General features: G+C 37.0%; 1 protein-coding gene and 1 long non-coding RNA gene across 3 annotated transcripts; one reads left to right on the plus strand and one right to left on the minus strand.

Moving 5' to 3' along the window:
• The first annotated feature begins 2509 nt into the window (after positions 1 to 2509).
• LOC132626609 (kinesin-like protein KIN-12C) lies at positions 2510 to 20258 on the plus strand. Of its 2 annotated transcripts, XM_060341528.1 has the most exons (30): positions 2526 to 3299; positions 4035 to 4190; positions 4325 to 4408; positions 4499 to 4618; positions 4708 to 4821; positions 4907 to 4999; positions 5203 to 5363; positions 5438 to 5512; positions 6681 to 6768; positions 6875 to 6933; positions 7057 to 7120; positions 7271 to 7336; positions 7435 to 7602; positions 7682 to 7786; positions 7898 to 8133; positions 8207 to 8276; positions 8475 to 8533; positions 12801 to 12867; positions 12967 to 14913; positions 15113 to 16342; positions 16425 to 16532; positions 16745 to 16902; positions 17000 to 17072; positions 17170 to 17244; positions 17693 to 17923; positions 18768 to 18866; positions 18951 to 19025; positions 19096 to 19154; positions 19417 to 19528; positions 19629 to 20258. In XM_060341528.1, exons 1-30 carry the CDS (start codon positions 2865 to 2867, stop codon positions 19857 to 19859), a joined length of 6618 nt encoding a protein of 2205 aa, XP_060197511.1. In that variant the 5' UTR covers positions 2526 to 2864; the 3' UTR covers positions 19860 to 20258. The 2 variants fall into 2 exon arrangements, with proteins under 2 accessions (XP_060197512.1, XP_060197511.1); XM_060341529.1 differs by lacking the exons at positions 18768 to 18866; positions 18951 to 19025; positions 19096 to 19154; positions 19417 to 19528; positions 19629 to 20258 and adding an exon at positions 18617 to 18761 and having other exon boundaries at positions 2510 to 3299.
• Positions 8549 to 10984, minus strand: LOC132626610 (uncharacterized). Its single transcript, XR_009577513.1, has 3 exons — positions 10599 to 10984; positions 10090 to 10135; positions 8549 to 9150 (listed from the first exon to the last, which is right to left on the minus strand). It is a non-coding gene; the product is annotated as an uncharacterized LOC132626610 (long non-coding RNA).
• Positions 20259 to 23833: the final 3575 nt, after the last annotated feature.

Raw genomic sequence — 23833 nt, forward strand, 5'->3', positions numbered from 1 at the left:
TCTGTTGAATTTCCATCCATATTTAACGGATTCTAATATTTTCACGTGACTTTCTTTTTCCAGAAGGGAGAGTCGTCAACTTTAGCTAGCTCTTCATTCTTAACAAAAGTTTGTTACATCTTTCTCCGTCTTTGGTTTTTTTCAATCTGTTTCTCGTGAAATCAATTACAAATTGTTTTCTCTAATTTTCTATTTTAATATCCTTTTCATGTTTTAGATTTCTGATTACTGATCAATCAAAGCTTCTCATTTCTTTTCCTACAATTTTTTTCTTTTTCAGAATGTGAATCTTTTGAATGATTTCAGTGTCTTTTTCTGTATTTGGGTAGAGAATCGTATGCAGAAACTGAAATACATGCCGATTTTGGTCTGCAGAAACTTAATAATGTACAGTTTTGGTGTGCAAAAATTGAAAAATATGATGTATGATTAACCTATATGTTACACACTTATGTTATGATTCACATGATGATGAATTATGATGACTATATGATGTATGAACTCATGACAGGATTCACGAAATTATATAGAATTGAAGAGACGTAATTGTGTCGATTGACAAACATGTCTAAATTCAAGAATGCCTACTATAACATGAAAAGTGATGTCTAAATGTTCTTTTGTGATAGATTTCTTTCTAGGGCCATGGGTGCTGGTTGAATCTCACCTTTATATATATATATATATGAAAGTGGGTATAGAAGTTAGCACATATATAGTCTGGTAGTGGATGATGCTACCCACCTTGTTATGAACCATGGTGCATGATGATATGATATATAGCATGGTAGTGGATGATGCTACCCACCATACTATGAACCTTGGTGCATTACGATATAGCCTGGTGGTGGATGACGCTACCCGCCATGTCATGACCTGTGACATATTATTCTCTATGATGAAATGAATTACGAACCCTAGTATTGTTAAGTACATAACAGAGCCAATGATAGGCCATGATCGGTTCCATGATAAAACACATGGTGTATTATAATAAGTCGACAATTAATAGCCCCCCCTGTTAAAGAATTACTATGTTTCATGATACTCATGTTTAGTTATGTCTATGTTTCGGTTACGTTATCGCTGCATGTCCTTATGTTATTGATTTGGGCTTCCCATTCCCTCGTGCATCCCATTATGTTTATTTCATTCGGTTGGATTTACATACAAGTACTATTCTACAAGTACTTATATCCCTTTTTTTAGGGGCGCTGCATTTCATGATGCAAATACACAGACTCAGGATGATTGGACTTCTCGCTAAGAGTTACTCGTATCAACTTTTGGTGAGCCCCACTTGACATTTGGGACGTTATATTTTATTCAATTTACTTAGTATGTCTAGATACTTGTCCCGGTAAACAATTTATTCATGTCATGTTATAGAGGCTTCATAAACTAGACTAGCATATCATGTCACATGTTTCAGACATTATTTTAGCCATGGTGGCTACGGGTATTTGTATTTTGAAATTATTTTAGTATTGAAATTACAAGACTTTACTCAGATTTTCAACATTTAAAATTATGTATGATTTATATTTCGCACAGTCATGTTTCACGTATTATGTCATGCATATGGTTTGCTCGGTCCAATTCAGGCATCGAGTGCCGGTCCGCCCAGACCGATATTCGGAGCGTGACAATAAGAAGTAACGTCTATAACTAAAACAAACCAAGATAAAGTAAATGAAATAAGACTTACTATTTGAAACCCTGGTTAGGCACATATCACATATTCAAATTATGAAGTCGTCAAATTTACAATGAAAGGTAGAAACTTCACCCAAGAAGAAGTTGTTCAACCATTAAAAACCGTATCTCAAGCTTTCCAAAAGTGGCTTTTTCTTCTGTCCAAAGGAGGAAGCAGGGAAAATTTTGTGAAAAAAGGGGTGGGGGGAAGAGAAGTCAAGTGAGAATATAAGATCCGTCAAATATAGACGACAATATTAACGGAGGGACATTTTAAATCAACTTTGGAAAATTTAAAAGATGTTTTAGATTAAGTGAAATATTATAATGATATAGTAAGAGTTGGGGGAAACAAGGGGGATGATTTTGGTCAAGTTCTCGTATTAATGAATATAAATCTCATCTTACGAATATAACTTATGCCTTGTAATAACTAACCGTTTCTATCTAGTGTTTCTGTTACGCTTCATACTTAAATCACATCCTACAAATGCGTCTTTGCATATTTTTAATATTCCCTTAAAACTACCACAAGCCAGTAGAATTGTTGAGCCAAAGTGCACACCTTATTTTTTTTTTTTTTATATATATATTCTACATCCACTAAGTTTGGGGAATCATTAAGGACCCGTTTGGCCATGGAAATTTCAAATACAACTTGAAGTAGTATTTGAAATTTGGAAAACACCTAAAACAGTGTTTTTACTTTTCTTTTTTTCACTTTCAGTATTCAAACAACCAAATATTCTATAACCAAACACAACTCCATCTTTAAGTCCAACTTCATAAAGTGAAAAGTATTTGATTTTCCTGGCCAAACGCCTACTTAATAACTCAATTGGTTGACTACAAGAACTTATCACCTTATTAGTGACAGTTCGAATCCCCACCTATTTTTTTTTTTTTTTAAAAAGCATCCACTAAGTTTTTCTATAACAATAAAATAAAAAGAAAAAGGTAAAAAATGAAAAGGGAAAGAAAATGAGTAAAGAGTAGAAGCGGTATGGAGAATTGAATTTGAAAAGGGGCGGGCTAGCTTGCTACCTTTGAGACCCCACGAGGCCACCACTCAATGGTGAATGAATGCTCTCTCTCTTTCCATCTCCAAAAACACACTCCATTTCAGAAACCCCTAGCAGTCCAATCAATTTGACATTGTAAGCTGAGCAATGTCCAAAGACGCATCTTCTTCTTCTTCTTCTTCTTCTTCATCTCTTAGATCGGCTACTCGAAGCAACTTGGAGTCCAATGAGAACGATGCCGACACCCTATTTCTTCCTTTTCCACCTCCTCGAACACCTCTTAATTCCATTACCGATCCATCTCAATGTCAAACCCATCCCACTACTTTAAATAAATCTGAAACAACCCGAAGTCTTAGAGGAAAATCTCATTCTGAACCTAATTCAGCTCAAACTACTCCACTAAGGAGAATATCTAATGTCTTTACACCCGGGACTTGTTCTGGGGCTCGGTATTCTATGCATACAGGAGCAAATAGAACTTCAAAAGGAACACCAGTTATCAACTCTGAACCTTCTGTTCAAGTTCCGCATTTTGAGCTGGCTGAGGATCCTTCTTTCTGGAAAGATCACAACGTCCAGGTTCAGTCTTTTTTTTAGTTCAATTTGAATTATTAGACTGCCTCATTGATTGACGGTATACTCCCTCTAGTCCATTTTACTTGTCTTTTTTTTTTTTTTTTTGCATGCCCCTTAAAGAAAACATTAACAAAAAGGATAATTTGACTAAATTATCCTTATTTATTCTTTGATCTCAATTTAATACTAGTACTACTATCTTTTTCACCACATTATTGAGTAAGGGTAAAGGTGGAAACTAGAACTCCCTTGTCTCAAGTTATCTGTTGCTTTTTTTGTTTTACACGCCCCTTAAGAAATATTAAGTAAGAGAGGTTTTTACTATTTTACCCTTATTTATGTCTAAGTTATAATCTCTTTCCGTCAAATGTTTACTCTATTTATGTGTCATCTCCATCAGTGACAAAATTTTACTAGGGGTGAAATGGGGAAAAACTAATAATTTTGCCTTGAACTGTTAAAACGACAAATAATTTAAGACAACTTCTTTTAGTAATCACAACAGATAATTTGAGACAGAGGGAGTAGTTAATTATATCTTGGTTTTCTAAATTGACAACTATTTTGGACCATCTATTTTCAGTAAGGATGACAAGTAAAGTGGACCAGAGGGAGTAGTAAGTAGTCTCTTATATGGTCTTGGACAATCATCGAACTATCTCTTGGATTGAGTTTGACTCAAGGTCCCATTTTTTTTTCGTAACAAAAATGACAAAAGTGAACACTTTATTCATGTAGGTATTGATTCGTGTTAGACCATTAAATAACACGGAGAAAGTGTCACAAGGATACGGTAGATGCTTAAGGCAAGAGAGTGCACAGACACTGGTTTGGCTTGGTCATCCTGAAACCAGATTTACCTTTGATCATGTTGCTTGTGAGACTCTATCACAGGTTCGAAAGACTATAATTCTGTTTCTGCATGCTTTGCATTCACAAAAGCATGAATACACAATGTGTTGTGCAGGATGAGATAACTCAAGGTTAATAAAATTTTGATATGAATTGTTCTCTTGAGCTTTGAGCAGGAAAATCTTTTTAGAGTTGCGGGGTTGCCCATGGTGGATAACTGCATGTCCGGTTATAATAGCTGCATGTTTGCATATGGCCAGGTGCGCAACAATGCTAATTCTTGGTGTTTGATGTAATTTACTATAGATGATTATTGCTTTATAGGTTTTGGGGCTATTCCATTCTTGCAGACTGGAAGTGGAAAGACTTACACAATGATGGGTGACATAGGTGAAATGAGTGGAAAGCTACTCGAACAATGTGGGATCACTCCTCGTATATTCGAATACTTATTTACTAGAATTAGAGAGGTTAGATATGAAAAAAAAGATCATTTAGCTGTCCTCACTACTTTGCGTGACTAGTTTCTAATGCATTTCAGTATTCTAATACGTTTTAGGAAGAGGACAAGCGAAAGAATGAGAGATTGAAGTATAGTTGCAAATGTTCTTTCTTAGAGATATATAATGAGCAGATAACGGACCTTCTTGAACCTTCATCAACTAATTTGCTGGTAAGTTCAATTTTATTTTGTGACAATTGTTGTTGTGTTTCACATTCATACAGAATCAGTCACTACATATGCTGACATATGATAGCTAAGAGAAGACTTGAAGAAAGGTGTATATGTTGAAAACCTCACTGAAGTTAGTGTCAGCTCTGTTGACGATGTTCTCAGAATTTTGTTACAGGTGAAAATTCTGAACCTTCATCTCTAAGCTATGTTTTCTCGGATCCTCCAAAAATACCGGTGCACCCGTGTTGGGTCCTCCAAAAATGTGTTGCTTTCGGAGGATTCGACACACACCCGATCTCATTTTTTGGAGGATATAAGCAACATAGTCTCTAAGAAATTTCAATAAGAGAATTGCTTTGATGATCTTGTCTTCCACAGGGGGCTGCAAATAGGAAAATGGCAGCTACTCATATGAATACTGAGAGTAGTCGATCTCATAGTGTTTTCACTTGCAACATTGAGAGTTGCTGGGAGAAAGACTCGATGAAGCACTTTAGATTTGGAAGGTTAAACCTAGTAGATCTAGCTGGTTCTGAGAGGTAATTTTCAACTTAAATAGCATATAATCTCAGTCAATTGTGTTTTCAGGCTTACACGATTTCCGATTATCTAGGCAGAAAAGCTCTGGCGCAGAAGGAGACCGTTTGAAAGAAGCTGCAAATATAAACAAGTCTTTATCAACTCTTGGGTAATGATAATCATTAGAATATTAGATAATCTTGAGTTAATTGGCGGCTGAAATTAATATGGCATGTCGATTTGTTTTCTTGATTGTTTATGAAGTGGCCCCTCAGTGGGTTGGATGAACACTCAGGATGACCCGTTGCATGCTTTGATTTACTCCATTTGGATCATGCATTCTTAATGCTCATCATTATACTATTCTTAATTTATGTGATAAGTGCTTTACCTTTATTTAATAATGTGGGAAGTGTAATATGATTCTTTACTGGACATTAATGAACGATTAAGCATTTGCACGACAAAAGGGCATGGGCTGCCGTTGAGTGACTAAAACTGGTGGATGAACGTCCTGTCCAAGATTGACATCAATTTGAAGTGAAAGAATTATGCGGTGGATTTAACATGGCAAGGACAATTGAGTTTCTTAATAGTGGCACATTGCACTCATGAATTCTGAGGAGTTGCACAACATTACGAAATAAGATAAACATCGTCCAATTAGTGATCCTGTTGAACTACCAATTCTCCTCTTGCTATGAATTACGATAAATCCTACATCAGATGTACATATATCAATCGATCAATTGCACTCTAATCCCTAACTAGCTGGGGTTGGCTATATAATCGATCAAAAAATAATATGAACCTTTAGAAAGTCTTTAAAACAGGAAACGGGCTGCGAAAACTCAAAACGAGGGGTTGTGTTGTTACAACTTGTGGTTTTCTGGGCAGTTTGCCCGCTCAAAGTCAAGTTTAGTCTCTTTTTTAAGGTCAACTTGAAATAGTCTTTTGGCTTTGATTAATGCGATTCACAATGTCACAGAGAATTATGCAAAAGCAAATATGAATATATTCGTTATCATTTACTAGAATATTAAGCATATGCTTTAGTTTCTAGTCCTCTTTTAAGCATAGTTCTCTTTGAAAGAGTTAGTTAGCAAGTAAAATGAGTTTATTTAAACTGCTAAAAGTTAACAAGTCTGAGGAGCTGGTTCATACTTCAAAAGGAACATTGTAGACTGCACGGTCTCATTATCCTGTGTGAAAAATGCTCTTATGCTTTGTGTTACTGATATGTTTTCAACTATATGTTGAAGTGATCTTCAAGCCAGCCTTGTGGTGTCCTACTTGGCTATGTTTAGTTCTAAACCGTGCCTTGTCTATGCATGCAGACTTGTCATCATGTCTTTGGTGGATTTGGCACATGGAAAACATAGACACGTTCCGTACAGGGACTCTAGGCTAACTTTTCTCCTTCAGGTGAGAATTATCTTATGATTATTAGGCATACAGAATACTGAAGTATTAAATTATTATTGAATTTTTAAAAAGAGAAGTCTATCTTTTTCGTCATCCCTCGATGTAGGATTCTCTAGGTGGGAACTCGAAAACAGCAGTAATCGCCAACATCAGCCCATCAATTTGGTAACAGGATAATCTCTGCTGTCATTTTGAAAATACAATTGTAGTTTTGTAGTAACTAGTTTTTATTCTCTCCAGTTCTGCCAGTGAGATGGTGTCGTAATAACTAGTTTTTATTCTCTGCAGTTCTGCCAGTGAGACACCGAGCACTCTAAAGTTTGCTCAGCGTGCAAAACTTATTCAGAACAATGTATGAACTTCGAGATATATGCTGACTTTTGTTTAGAAAAACCAAAACTCTTTAGTTATTAAAATTCTGAGCAATATTTTCTAGGCTATGCTAACTTTTGTTTGGAAACCAATTCCTTTAGTTTTTAAAGTTTGACCTTTAATTTTCTAGGCTAAAATAAACGAAGATGCTTCAGGTGATGTTTCAGCACTGCAGCAGCAAATCCAAAAACTGAAGGCATGTAACATGCTCTGTTAAAGGTGTATAATATTATGTGGTATACGAAACGTGAAAAAATATTCAATGCTCTCAAGCATACTTGAAAACTTGAACAGGGTCAGTTGTCCTTTCTACTGAAGCATCAGGGAGCTGAGAATTATTTTACAGAAAGTGTCCCATGTTTAGATCGATTCAGTTTGGGTGACTGTCCTGAGAGCTTCGACCTGTCTGAGGAATTGAATATGCACACTGATGGTGGTCCACAACATGGAAGAAGTGACTCGGTAGTCTTCTACTCCTTCCATTATATCGCTATTTAGCATCAAGACCATATATAATGTTGTCCCATGAATTCAATGGCAGTTGCATTATCTGAAAGCAACTTTGCTCAATGCTGTGAGGAGAGCGAAATTGGCTGAGATGGAAGTTAGGAGATTAGAGGCTGAAATTGAAGAGATGAAACATTTGGTACGAATAATTATGATATCTGTTATGCACCTCGTGTTATTAGAAAAGTGCACCTTAGATGAAATTGATATTTGTAGCCATGTTTGATAAAAGTTGAGGACTGTTCTACAGGTTCATCAGCAAGAAGAAGAGGTTCAACTGAGTAAAGAGATAATGAAGCTCAGAGACGAAAAAATTGACCGACTGGAATCACTTGGAAATGGAGTAATTTCTGCAGACAGCTTTATCCTGGAAGAAAATAACGCTTTAAAAGACGAGATTCAGCTACTTCAGGCCAGAACTGAACGAAATCCAGAATTGGCTCGACTTGCATATGAGAATAATAGCCTCCTTAAGCAACTCAGATGGTAATAACTATGAACTGCCATCGATGGATGCTCCCTGTTCTATGGTAATTTAATCTTTCATCTGTCTTTTCAGGTTTGAAAACTTCTGTGAGAATGGGGAGACCGAAAAATTGGTTCCTGAAATGTCAGAATTACGTGAACAGGTCCAACTTTACTCTGATGACTCTTTTTTTCATTCAATACATCTGTTGTTTTTCATGAAATTTACTCTAGGTCAAGTATTTGGAATTAGTCACGGTTTCCTGGGCAGCCTGTGCTCGCTTAAAGAGAAGAAGTTCAGATTAGTGATAAGGTGACTTGTGTGTATCATCTGACATGTGTGAACTGCATCCCAAATGCAGGAAAGAGTAGCTGCAAGAGAGTTAATAGAATGCGGAGAAATGAACTCAAAACTAATCAGGTAAAGTCTCTGGAAGTGAAAATCCAATAAGCATATAACGGTGTACACAACTAAATCTTCAGCTCAGTCTACAATTACCCTTTACATGTATGTGAACTTGCAATAAACAATTTAATTGTCACGACCCAACCCCGTAGGCCGTGACTGGCGCCCTACTTGGGCACCCTGACATACCTATCCATATCTGATCACATCCAAATAGCATATACGGCCATAAACACTATATGCCGTCTCAAACTATGTCAAACTGTATCGGACACATTTCAGCGCAAACATATACATATACTTATATCAAAAAGCCGGCAAGGCTAACAGATGGCGCAACGGCCCAAAACATATACAAAGTGCACGCCGACAAGGCTGCCATAACGAACAGGGTCATACAAACACATCTGTACAGAAGTAGGCACACACACCCACAAATACGTCTACAGACCTCTAAACAGACCAAACGGATCATATGGCGGAACAGGGCCCCGCCGTACCCCTGAACAAATATATACATATGCATCAAACAACTATATATACCAAAATGTAGGCTCCGGAATAAGAGGAGCACTCCAAACAGCAGAAGAGGGTGTCCTAAACTGGTGGATCACCAAACTGTGCGTCTGTACCTGCGGGCATGAAACGCAGCCCCCCGAAGAAAGGGGGTCAGTACGAAATATGTACTGAGTATGCAAAGCAGAAAATACAGAAACAAATCTGAGGCATAAACGAAATAGTAGTACAAAACATAAGTATAAATCCAACATATCAAAATTTGTTTACTTTAAAAAATATGTAAGTCATGCGTAGGGTACAGAAGAATATGGTCGCCCGCCCGTCGATGGTGCCATAACACAGCATAACACCAGAATGTTTCAAATCTCCGTATCCCCGTCACATATCACATCACAACATAACGCCATACACAGCATAACACCAAATATATGTGGAACCCGACCCTCTTTTGCGAGTAGCTCGGTGAACCATAAACACAGCATAACTCCGGAGTATATCAAAGCGCGCACGATAACAGAACCGGCCCGGGAACCGGCGAAAGATATAACAGAACGCACGAGTAGAGTCGTGAGTAGTCATATGCATAAAATCATTATCATGAACTCAAACATAAGTAAACTGATCATACTTGAAAAATCGAAATAATAGTCATAACGAATTCTTTCAAAAGTTCCCGAATTACATAAAGGAACGTCGCGGGACCCACGGACGGGTATTTATCCAAGTCGGGCCCGCTTATGGAAAACATACTCATTATACATAATGCAAACTCTTATGAAAATGTTGGAACAATCCGAGCCTTTATGCGAAAGATATGCATTCAAAAATTACGAAATTCATTAAAGTGAAACCTTTTTGTACAAAGTTTGGAAATCACTTCTTTCAAAAACATAATGGTTCATATTTCATCAAATCATACATAAGAGTGCCAAGGAATATATATATATATATCATATCATGCTCGGATTTCGGATTTGGAATTTCCTTAAGGCTCTAATCTAGCCTATGTAAAACTAAGACATGCCAAAAAGAAAGGAGGATGCTTTACATACCTGTTAGCGGCTATTCGTAACTCGTTCGTCTCGTCGCTCTTTTAGCCTATTTATATAAGAGTAACGTTATTGTTAGTAACTATATTATCTAGTCTACAAATCCATAGCCTATTTCTTATCGAACTTATATTCCATCTTATACATATTCTTGTTTAAGATTTTCTATTATCTAAAATTTAGCGAAAATCCGGCAGCACTTCCCCTATATTTTCACCTAACCAAAATTTCCAATTGCTCTCCTGTTGACACAGAAATACCAACGACAACATATGGATACAGTTATATTTTCAATTCCTCCAACTCAACAACACAACATCAACTACAACGTGCCCAAGCTAAATACGTAAAATTCCATCCACCACCACTCAAAAAAAATACACTCCAAAACAGTCCACATAACAACAATAATAACTTATCCGATTTCCTGCAATTAATTTCGTAGTTCCCATCTCGCAATTTAGCTATGAGAGGGATGAATTTAAATATATCAAGAAAAGGAGAATTATTACCTCATATTCCGTTAACTACTCTTCTTCCACCTTTCTTCAGTTCGAAGAAACCTCCAATCCGCCTAAAATAGAATAAAACACGTTGATGCTTGCCAAAAGAATTCACGTTGCTGATTTAATCTTGCAACTGTAGGAGAGGACATCATACCTCACTTGATATATTCATCAACAACATTTACTTGAGCTCTCCAAGAACAACTCTTGCTCCTACTAATTCTTGAACAAGAATGGAATATTGTTTTCCTTAAAGGGCCGAAAACGTTTTTGCAATACGTATGAATTTGTGCTATACATTGCTTGATGAATCTAGGGAGGTTGCTGTACGTTTTTGATGTCTTGTTCCTCCCAAGGATTAGTATCCAAATGAAATGTAGCCTCATATGTTGATTTGCTATTTTAATAAATAAGTACATACTTAGTGGTGCTTGCTGGCAAACTTTTTGCACGCTTGCACTATAAACTTGACACCTAAGCCCCCTCCCCTTCCACTTATATTATTTGCACCTTAAGAGATTAAGTGTAGATAACACTTACACGGCTTGTACATCTGGTCACTTTATTTGTGGTGATCACAGAATTATGTCCCCCACTAATCCGACGTTTCACTAATTGCCCGCGTAATTAATTTCTTGATCTCAATTCATTTAAAAAGTAATCATTTTTAATACACTCCATATTCATTGTCATGATCATGTGATGTAGCAGTAGTCCACAGTCCCTTTTTGTACACACAAAATATTATTTCCAATCACCGTCATTCACTTTCGAGTCTTAAATAATTTCGGGACCTCAAACTTTTATACCATGATCTCTTTATTTGCATACTTGAATGTGACTAAAATTCCATATAGTTCGTTATAACTTGTTCAATTTCTAAACTTTGACAAAACTTATTTTCTCCGATTCGTTTAACCTCCACGACACTTACTTATCACTTGTTACACATAATATTGTCCTTGAACTTATGTCAATTAACTTACGACAAATCCAATGCACAAAAGTGTGGAATTTAACAAATTCACGCACTAATAGTACGAAACACTTATCCTATCAATGTAATGTTCCTTATATTTACTAAAATGAATGCCTACCATTAATCCACGTAGTCACTACACCTTTTAATAGTAGCTATTCCATCCTTGCTGTCCCACTTAACATTTAGTATATAATACATATTTTCCAACTAAAAAGACTTTCTATCTGTTACACTTGTAAACAAAAAGCACCATATGTTTCCTTCTATATTTTCATCTAGTAATCACTATATCTAATTGGTAACGTAGTATTCATATGGTAATAATATAGCAATGGTGCAGATATTAATATCTATCATACGTATTCCTCAATAATTCTCATAATAGAAAAAGATAGATTTTCATAAGAGGAAATAATTTATGTACCCATAACAAATAAAATCTCACTTCTAAATGTCCTCATACCGCACACATAATTAAAAATGTATCCCAGAAGTAGTAACAGTAATAACTATAGAAAATTATACTTATCAAATATTTACTAAAAGGGGTTTATTTAAAAGAAAATACCATATCAAGACCATATATAACAGTTTCAAAATTCATCAAACTTATTCCGTTACTAATGTCATTGAACTCGTACGCCTTCCAACTTGTGAAAACGCGGGATGTAACATTAATACTGTTTTTTTTTTTTTTTTAAAATTTAAATAGTGTGGTCATTGTAATTTCCTATATGTAGTGAATTTTGGTGGTAGACCTAAATAAATACCAAGAAAAAGAATCAGGGCTGGCACATCAGGGGCGTGTTGTAGATAAATAAATAATATAATGGTTTCTCTCTAACATCATAACTTTTAAATGAGGTGGTTAATTCTATTCAACAAATTTAATTTCTTCCAGAGCATAAAGACTGCTTATATTGCTTACCAAATCAGTGGAGATATATATACATATACATATACATATGTATATATGTATGTATGTGTGTGTGTTTGTTTGTGTTTGCGTGCGTGTGTATCTGAGAGCAACATACGTATATTAATTTTACCAATCTAATATCTGAACTTCAATTGGTGTGACAAGATTGATACTTTCTTCCTTGACACCCAAACAGCATGCCAAACTTCTCTCTTACTATTACCTCAATGAATTGAGAGTTTTAAAGCATAACTGTTCTTATTCAAAAGCTTCTTTTTTCTCTTCTTATCCGTCTTTTGCTTTGCAGGGAAGTTGATGAACTGCAAGGGGAACTGAGAAAACATGTGAACTTTAACCAAGCTGCATTTGATTCTGTAAGAAGGATTTTGGATTTTTTCTATATGAAGGATTAGATTTCCTCCTTGACATATAGACTGTTCCTTTCTGCTGTTGACTAACCGGTACTTCAATAGGTGGAGACCATGTCAATTGAAGCTGATAAAGCAAACAGGACACGACATGACCTTCCAGCAGGTGGAGAATCCAAAAGTAAAGAAGTTCAGGACGCTGATGGGGCCTCCACTTCGCAGCATAAAGATATCATGAAACAGTTGATTGAAGCAAGAACCTTGATGGAAGCAATGGAACAGGAACAAGTTCAGCTAATAGAAGAGCTCGAATTCATGAGGGAAGAAAATCAAAGGCTGTCTAAGCAGATGTGTGACACTGAAAGGGCTGCGATACAACACATGCCTATACCTGATAGCCATGAATCAAGAGGCTCTCTTTTTGAAACTCAAGATGGTAATGGAGACCTCTGCATAGTTTCCTTGCAAGCTAAGTTGGAGAAAATGTCCAAGGACCTTGAGGAGGCTCGCTTGCTTAATAGCCAATATCTGGAGGATCACGCATTAAAATTGTCGCAGGAACACCAAACTGAGTTAGTGCGTGAGGAGGTTGAAATAGAAACAAGTAAAACAATTCTTCATATGCAGGAAGAGATTGTTGCAATGAAGTCAGAATTACAGGAAAAATTATGCTTGATGGCTGATGAAAACATGAGTTTGAAGAACAGTCTGGCACTTAAAGAGGAAGAAATAAAGGTGCTGCGCATGGAATGGGAAAGAGCAACTTTGGAGCTTACAACCTTTCTCATAGATGGTTCTAAGTCCCTGCGAGACGCTTCCTCCCAGATAGAAAATATAGCTTGCTCATTTCCAGACGTCAATGCTTGCATTGGTGAACATGTTGAAAGAGCCGCTAAAATTTGTATTGAGAAGGAAGAAACAATTCTTTTGTTAAAAAAGAGTTTGGAAGAAGCACAACAGGGTGTACTGCAAATGGATGAGAAATTGAATTCTCTGAGAGGTGCAACAATGGCTTTTACACAAGCTCAGCAGCTAGACAATGAGGCAAGCAACAAGGAAGCAATTCAGCTAGTTTCTTCTTTGGATGATCAAATCAATAGGTTGGAAGTTTTAGAAAAAAGTCTACTGCCCAAGGGGAACCACATCGCTGAAGTTCATGCTGTTTCATTTTTTGCAAACGATGGATCCAATAGTATTGACAGTAACCTCACGAAAGGAGGCAGTTCAAGTGAAAGTTTATTGGCATTGGCAGCTCATGAAAATAATATTGAGTTGGCAAGGCTAGAGCTACTGGAGGTGGAGAATGCTGTAAATGCTCTCTGCTTTGATGCACAAAACTATCTGTCAGGCCTCCAATCAGATGCCTATAAAATGATTTGCCTATGCAAGGAGTTCAATCAAGAATTTCTGGATCTTATCCATCAGATGCAGAGTAAGTTCTATGATCTGATAGAAAATGGCAGTTCTCAATACCTTGCAGTTGAATTTCCATCATGTGATTCCAGTAAGCTTCATGACCATGACAAACAGCATAAACTGATGCATCAGATTAGATATGAACTTGTTGAAACAAATGAGATATTGAATCAAATCCCCACAAATCTAAACAGAATTTTGAATTCACATCTACGCTCTGATACAAATGAGGATCCAAGTGAATCAGATGGATGGACAACAGACAGTTCGGCTTCATGTTCTTATCTTTCAGCCGATAGTGTTGCTTCAGGAAAAAGGTTAAATACATCTTCCCTCAGTGGTAATTCACAAAGCATTCTGAAGAATTTGAACCTAGAAGACACATCACTATTGCATTTGAGGAGGGAGTTTAAAATGGCATATGGTGCTTTTGCCAAAATAAATGCTCAGTTTAATTCGGTTTTCAATGAGAAAGGAGAGGACGACTGCTCAACCCCAGTGTTGTATCTCTCTGATTCAGCTGAACTTGCAAAACTGAACGACCAGCACCCAATCAGGAATCAACAGAATGAAATAACTCGGAGTCACAAAATGATGATGCTTGGAGCTGAAGTTAGCTGCAAGTTCAGGAGAGAGGTAATACCAATGTCATATAGTTTTCTCCTTAAACAAAACTTCACATCCTTTATCATTTGAATGTAAAGAGGTCAAATTGTCGCAGTTTTTAGATTGTTGTATTACTAGATAAAGCACGCCCTGCTATCATCCATTTGTTAAAATTTTAGTTCTGAAAATTAACACTATCATTTCCTTGGGGTTCATTCTGGACGTGCAGGAAAAAGTTAGTGACAACATCACTGAAGAGAAAATCTACTTCAAGAAGTTTGAGCAAGCCTTCTCAACCATCAAAGAAGTGGATTACACGTTAAAAGCTCCGGTTAAAGTGAATGAAAATGAAAAAAATTTGACTTCTATGTTGAGACAAGCAGAAGAGGAATTACTGGCACTGAAAGCAAGCTTGGCTGAAGATGTCAAACAACTCAAATCTGCCATTCGACAGAGAGATGAAGAAAAACGGATACTACAGGACGAGGCCTGTCGCAGCTTGATAGAAATGTCAAATAGAATGTCCTTGCTTGAAGGGTCTTTTGTTGATATGCAAAAAGATGTGGAGGGGTTGTTGAAAACATTGTTTGCTGATGCTTCTAGAATGGCAGAAGAGACACTGGGCCAAATCAGCAACTCAAAATCATTACTAGAAGGTAACTTTTCTGGCACTATGAAGAATGAGATATCCTCTTCTGTGCTATACCATTGTCAAGCTATTGATTCTATACATGAATTGAGGAGAAGTTGTAAAATTGGTATGATAATGGATGAAGAAAAGCTGGATGGAATGGCAAGCTTCGGAAGAATGGAGGATAAAGAGTTGGGTCTAAACCAGATTAACAACAAAAATGAAAATTTGGAGCTCAGAAAAGAATTGGAACGAAAAGAACTTTTGCTGAAAGGTTTGCTCTTTGACATTAGCTTGTTGCAAGAATCAGCTTCTAGCAGAAAGGATATCACGGATGAAGTTGAACTGTTAACTGCAGCTTTGAATCGAGTTCAAAATGAGTTATCTACTAAAGAACGTCAACTAGATGAAATGTTCATTCAGCACAGAACTATTGAAAACCGGATGCAAGAGATGGAGCGTGCTCTATTTGCTTCAAAAGCTGATCTTGAAGTGACTAGAAGAGAATCAGATAATTTCTCAAAGCAAAACTCTGAGTTGAGAGCTCTCTTAGAGGATCTTTGTGCCAAGAAGTCCCAAACAGAGGATGAGTTGGAAGAACAACGGGAGATTGTGAAAAGCCTAGAAAATGAAATTCTTCGGCTGACCTCCTCAACAGAGAAACAACTGATATTGTCGAAGAAGGACAGAGATACTGAAGACGATCTCAAGAGGGTGACTGGAGAAAAGAACCAGCTTCTTGAACAACTTCAGTTCTTGCAAGACAGGCTTGATATGGCATACTCACTAGCCGATGAGAACGAAGCTATTGCTGTACAAGCTCGCCAGGTATGTATTTGTGAAGAATATTTAACCGGCCAAACATTGATGGACATGCTCTGCACTGATGACGTATCTCTTAATATACCAGGCATCAGAAGCCAGTAAAGTATATGCTGAAGAAAAGGATGAGGAGGTTAAGATTTTAGAACACTCCGTTGAGGAACTTGAGTGCACCATAAATGTACTGGAGAGTAAGGTAGGCTTTTCCACATTGATTTTCTGTTTTAGTCTTGAAAGTGCTCACTGTTCATTGGTCCCTGGCAAAATCAGGCGTAGTGCAACTTTTAAATTCAACTTGAGCTCTCCTTTAATGGCCTTATAAAACAAAACAATATTTTGACACGCAAGCTTTATTCTCTTGGTTTAATGTTGAGAAATTCAAGTCCTTTGTTTTATCCCATTTTCAAGGTACATGAAATGGAAGAAGAGGTAGAAAGAGATCGCCTGATTAGAGATTCATTAGAACTGGAACTTCAAGCACTAAGAAAAAGATTATTAATGGTTGAGAATTCTCAAAGTAGGGACATGAGCTCAGGTGAACTATCCACAAAGCATCAATTTTTGAGGTCAGAAAGTTCATGTGGTCCCTTTTATACAAGATGATTCATACATAACCGTGACATGGTATATGATGCGACATTGATCCAAGAAACTGTATGGCAGGTTGATGGAGCCTACGGAGGCTTATTACCAAATAGGAGTTCTTGAAGAAGAAAAAGCAGAGCTAACTAAAGAGGTAGGTTCTTGTGTCACAAATTGATTTCTTTCATTATAAGATTCTCTGTCCAGCCGCATTCTCCACATGATATTGAGCTTTGGTTTCTATGCTGTAGATAAAACAATGCAAGGACTACATTTCAGAAATCTTGTTGCACGCTCAAGCCCAGGCATCACAGTATCAACAAAAGGTATTGTAAAGCATAGCAAGTCCCTTTAACCTATATTTGTGCGCAAGCAAATAACAAAATCAAGTAGCAAAACCTCTATATCTCTAATTCATTTCCCAGGACGAGATTTCAGAGTCCCCATTTTAAGCCTAGTGCTAGGGAGTCCATGTAAAACTGAAACTTTTGCAGTGAGTTTCTACTTATTACACTTAGATTTAAGGAAGTTCTTTGAATATTGCTCAAATTCTAAGAATTAGAAGTGTCTTTGAACTCATAGTTTTTTATGGGAAATGAGTTTTATAACACTAAAATTCGAAAGGAAAACTATTTATAAGCTTCTAGTGTAAGTGCCACACTAGAGACTGCTCAGTCCGCTTGGAGTTTTAGCCAAATCTCTGTGTAGTAGTTTTTGTCTGGTGGTATGATGCTTATATAAAGTTATAGATCTCATTTGCCATATATGATACAGTACAAGGAGTTGGAGGCAGTAGTGCATGGACTTGAAACCCACTCAATAAATGGAGGACCAACTTCAGATAGGACAGAGAAGTGCTCAACCAGGCCGAGAGGTTCAAGCTCACCTTTCAGATGCATCTCCAGTTTGGTTCAGCAGATGAATAGTGAGAAAGACCAGGAATTGTCAGCGGCTAAATTTCACATAGAAGAGCTGGAGGTGTTATTGGCTCAAAAGCAGAAGGAGGTATGTACTTTTAGATAAAAATTTCATACATGAGTCATATTTTTTAGACATGGTAGCTGTGGAACGCTAATTCATTTGCTTGTGGGGTGTTCCTGAAGATGACATTTAGCAACTTTTGGAGTGTCGTAAATTTAGCAATCCAAATGATCAAACCTTATTCAGAGATTTTATCACAGAATCATTCATAAACATGAATATCAATGTCCATTATAAATAAAAAGCATGAATATCATTGTCTTTAACTGCTAAGTTATCAGAGGTGACAATATGTAAAATTTTCTCATTTCCCTAAGCCTTGGTAGTGGCCAGAGGTACGTGGTACTTGTGCTGGTGGAAGGTTGCAAGCACCAGTTGGATTCCTCAAGGTGCATCCCCACTAGACCAGACACCATCATTAATGAAAATAACCACCATTTTACCGCTAAGCTCTATGGAAAAGGGGAAATTCAGCCACTGTACATATTTTATATGTAAATCCTCCTTAATAGGAGTAAAATTTATTGACATAATCATGAACTTGTAAAGTATATTAGCAAAGGCCTAATAGAGGCAATCTATCATGACCTTGTTCAATTCCATGAACTGAAGCATCTAAATAGGTAACACGATTTAAGACCAAATCACGGATCTACATGACTGAAGTTGAAAATATCTCCATCGCTTTTGTATTGATTTATCTACTTCTCATTTCAGACAACCAACAAAGTTACTCTTTGGCTATCATCTCAACAATGCTATCGTTATCCCTTCATCTTCTGCACTTCCATGTTTCAAAGGCAATTCCTGCCACTTTTATATTCATAGTTACTCTTTTTGCACATATTTATGATGTATATGTTGTCAGATTTGTATGCTGAAAAGTAGACTGGCTGCAACAGAGAGCATGACACATGATGTAATTCGGGATTTGCTTGGAGTCAAGTTGGACATGACTAGTTACTCAGTAAGTTCCTCACTAAATCCTCTTTATTTTCTTGTGTATTTCCATTTCTGAGTTGTAAGGACTTTTTTCTTTCTTATGTTCTAGAATTTGATGAACCAGTATCAAGTGCAAAAGTTTGTAGAGGAGGCTCAGCAACAATCAGAAGAGCTCATTGCAATGGTATGCTTAATAGGAAATCACATGCTAAAATTTTAGTTTTGAGCCTTACAAGTGGTTTATGTTGTTACAGGAGAGACAACTTTCCAATCTAAGGAGACAAATTGATGATCTAGTTGAAGAAAGAGAGAGGTAAGTTACTTTGTCGTCCTTATTCTTATATTTAACCAGTGCGGAGTAGAGAAGAAATGACGTGTTATATTAGTAATTCTCTTTATGAAAGAGAAAGCTATCAATTATATAGTGTCTCTTGGAGAATATCATTCAAGTTCTTCCAGAAAATGCATAGGATTGACAGATCTTCCAGTATTTGAGAAAAGCCAGTATAATTTTCTATTTAGATTCTGATTGTAGGATGTTTTATGATGGGTTCTGACTATTTAACAATTGTTAGATTCACTTTGGAAGCGAAAGAAAGAGAGGCAGATGTGCTATCATCCCAGATGTGCATAGAACAACTACGAGAGCGTGATCAGATGCTGACTGCTCAAAATGAGATGCTGAAAGTATGAACTTTATTCTGTCGCTCATATTAGGAGATAAGTGTTATATTTGGTACATTAGTTATTAATGATATTGCTGTTCCATTTCCCACCGTGTTCCCAGATGGATAGGACCAACTTACAGAGGAAAATTGTGGAACTGGATGATATGGTTAAAAGGCTCTTGGGAAGACAGAGTCAAATAGGTGGCTTAGCAAGATTGAAAGAAATTGATGTTAGCCAAAGGCTGGGTCATCCTCACAAGTTAGTTTTGGGAGCAAGGGACAAACTTTCTCGCCCTGATGAGGCTGATGATAACCAGAATGGTTGTGGTAATGAAACAAAATTCAGGTGAGTTTGACATAGGTTTAGCGTCTCCTTTGTATTACAAGGATAAACGTAGAGAGCAAAAAGCCCATCAATCACAGGAAGTCTGCTCAGAATCAAATTTCAAAAGCAACTACCAGTTACAGGAGCTGCAGATAATTGTTAGCAATATTTGCTGGAAGGTAACTACCAGCTGTATCATATATTGTATGTAGTATTGGTTTGTTGAGAGGTGACCCACCTCCTTTCTCCTCCTGAATAAGCGAAATAGGGACACAGCTCTTGTCCTAGCACAATGTTTGTAATTCTTCTGTTTTTCTAATGTGTAAGTAATCACATGTGAAAGGCAACCTATGTCGATCCTAACTACTTCGGAATTGGAGTGTAATTGTTGTATATGAATTGAGTGTTCACCACGTCCACAAAATTTCCGTCTCTATTATAGAGCATTATGTCACGTCCTTAGTCTTCAACTAAGCGCACGTGCGGCACTTGACAACTCGCTCACGTTTTTGCACAACTTGCTCTCGATCTTATATGCCAAGTCAGCCTATATTACTAGACTTAAGATCGCTAAGGGAATAGTATATGAATAAGACGAGAAATTTGCTAAGGGAAGCTTTGTATTAGAGAGAACTTGAATTATTTTGCTTGATGGTTATACAAATGAATGACCCCTTCTATTTATATTACTCACCTAGGGGTTAGTATGTAAATGAGTCCGGAGCCTAAAGGGTATAAAAATACACGGTATAAACCAAAAGGGGATAGCCAAAAATTTACATACCAAAACTGGTATAATGTGGATTGATCCACGTTATACCCCAATTTTTTTTATCAGTTGTCAGAGCAATCACCGAAAAATAAAAAAAATAAAAATTTAAAATGTATAACGTGGATTGATCCACGTTATACAAATAATTTTGTATAACGTGGATCAGTCCATGTTATACCTTTCATTAATTATTTCCCTTGGCGTTTTACAAATACTTTGTAAGACGTTGTCTCTATTTAAATCATATTCAGCTGTGTTTTTAATAAAAAAAATTTATTGATTTTTTTAATTTTTAAAGCATATAGTTAATTTCAGTGATTAACTTAAATAAATATTTTAACACATGCAATAATTAAATATGTGTTATATATGCGAACATAAATAAAAAATAAAATATAAGTTAAATAAACGTCACACATTAACTGAGTAGTAAATGTTAAATTACATACTAACTATTAAACGGCACAAGACATGTTATATATTCTTGGAAGATTACATAAGGAAACAACAATCGTACAACTTAAGAAAAAACATAAAAACCAACAAGCAACAACAACTACTGATTTCTGTCGGGGCAGCGATTCTTGTTATGACCTGTTTGCTTGCACGTACTACACTTTATAGCCATGCGAGCAGGAGCTATATCCATTTCATTCCTCCTTCTAGTTGTAGTCCGCGCTCCTGAAGTTCGCTCGTATTCAGTGTTTGCAATTAAACTGAAGGGAGAAGGTGGCCAATATGCCTCATCACCCAACGGTGAAAAATTTCCACTATACGTTTGCTTGTAAAACCTGCAACTGTAGTACTTGCTAACATAGGTCTTTGGTTGAATTCCGCGGATATCACAAAATTTAATTGCATGTGAACATGGCATATGGTAGTTTCTCCACTTCCCACACGAACACTTTTTCCCTTCGGCAGAGACTTTATGGATATTTCCGCCCTTACCTTCGTGTGCAAATGTCAGAATCTCAAAGACCCCTTCAGTTGCATTGTATTGCTGCATGTCAGTATGCTTTAGGGACCTCTCCCAGTATTCATCAAACTTCTTTTCAACAGCGCGCGGCCAAAACTTTTTATCCGCAATCAACAAATCAGCAAGGGTGCTTCTCTCAACAAACCGATCAACAAGATTTTTAAACGTATAACGGACCATGGCAGTAACGGGCAATCCACGAGCTTTCTTCAATAAACCGTTGTAAGACTCGGAGACATTCGTTGTCATAGCCCCCCACCTATGACTGTTGTCCTTATGCAATGTCCATTTCTCCTCCGGAAGAGCTTTTAACCACAGATGCGCTGGAGGTGACATTGTTTTGATTTGTTCCATCCTCATTTTATACTTCTTCTTTTGGTGCTCTGTAGCCGCCAACCACATTAGCTTTTCAAGGTCACTGCCGAGGAACTTTTTATTGAAGTTGCTTTTCAAATGCCGAACGCAAAACCTATGGTGTGTGGATGGTGGTTGTAACCAATCATGTGTTTGGACACATTGCAAGATGCCCTGATGACGGTCAAAAATAAGTTCAATTCCTTGTCTCTCACGAACAATATGTCTCCACAACAACATAAGGAACCACGTCCAGGACTCAAAGCTCTCACGTGCGACAATTGCATATGCAAGTGGAGAAATGTTATTGTTCGCATCAATTCCAACAGCAATTAGCAGTTTCATCTCATACTTACCGTACAGATGAGTACCGTCTATTGAGATGACAGGCCTGCAACTTTTGAATCCATCGATGCTTGGTTTATAAGCCCAGAACAGAAACTTGAAGATGTGTTCACCTTGCATTGTAGTTGATTGGTGCTCCCACTCAACCACGGTCCCCGGATTGAAATGTTTTAAGGCAGCCATGTATCGGGGCAATGTCTTGAAAGAGGTTTCAAAATCACCAAATACCATTTCAATAGCTTTCTTACGTCCCTTTTGTGCTTTTCTATAACCAGGAGTAAACGTATGCAATCCTTTTATTTTTTGCTGAACTGACTTAATACTGATGTATGGATCGACCATAATATATGGTATCAACGTAGTAGCAATTAGGTGACTGTTCAAATTGGAATGATCCTTTCTGTAATCATCCGTGAGACAACTGTGGTGGAGAACCGCTTTGCCTGCCTTCCACATACCACTTGAAATTTCTCTAAAACGGATCATCCACTCACATCCCAACGTACGACGCTTGCAAATAACCCTCCAAAATTTACCTTTGGACTGATCACAAATGAACTCTTTCTTTTCTTTGAGACAATATTGTCTCACTGCGCCTTTCATTTCCTGCTTGTTTTGAAATAACATACCTAATTTCATAATACAAGGAAAATTATCAACCCCTTAAAAATGGGCCAACAAATAAAAAGAATATTCATTGCCACCATACTAACCTGATCTGATAAATTCAGGTTTTTTACAATCCCAAAGTGCAGATCGAACCGGACCGTCATCTCTCATGAAGGCAAAATCATCCGGCCCTTCTTCTGTGTTATCCAAATATGGAATCGCATTAGAATGGTAGCTAACGTTACCATCACTTCGAGTAGTAATGTCTTCATAAGAATGACCATCATCATCAGATGAGTGATCATCGTCTGTTTCTGTGAGATCTAATGGGATATCACTATCTGACTCATCAGAGTGATCATTAGCTACATCATTATTGCTCACAATTTGTGTGAACTGAGTTAATACAGGGTTTTCTTCAAAATCGTTACACCTACAAACATAGGAAAATTCAAGGGGTTCAAATCTCAGAAACAATTAGTTAGAAGTCTCCTAGTTTAAGCGAAAAAAACATCGTTATATTTACCTTTATGTAAATGACTCCACTTGAGTAGGGCGATATCGAACTATACTCCCGCCACCTAATTCACTTGTATCTGGAGCACTACTCGGTCCAGGAATATCACAGCTTTGCATAGTCCAACCAAAGTTATATGACTGGCTACCAACTCCTACCATTGTTTCTTGTTGAAGTGTACCTCTTTGAAGCCCAATATTCATAGCGGGAAGATACGTAGTACCCCGAATATCAAACTCATCGTCAGTGGGTGCTTCAACATTAGTAGAGCGTTCAACAGTTGCATACATGTCAAGTGTCGCTATACTGATATGATTGCTAAATATATCAGGACTTCGAAGAAATAACGATAAGGAGTCATCGTCCGAAATAAGAGTTTCCTCGTAAATGGGAAATCCCCTAGCCGTAATTGATGTTGGATATCGT

The sequence above is a fragment of the Lycium barbarum genome, chromosome 2 (genome assembly GCF_019175385.1).
Source record: "Lycium barbarum isolate Lr01 chromosome 2, ASM1917538v2, whole genome shotgun sequence".
Taxonomy (NCBI): domain Eukaryota; kingdom Viridiplantae; phylum Streptophyta; class Magnoliopsida; order Solanales; family Solanaceae; genus Lycium; species Lycium barbarum.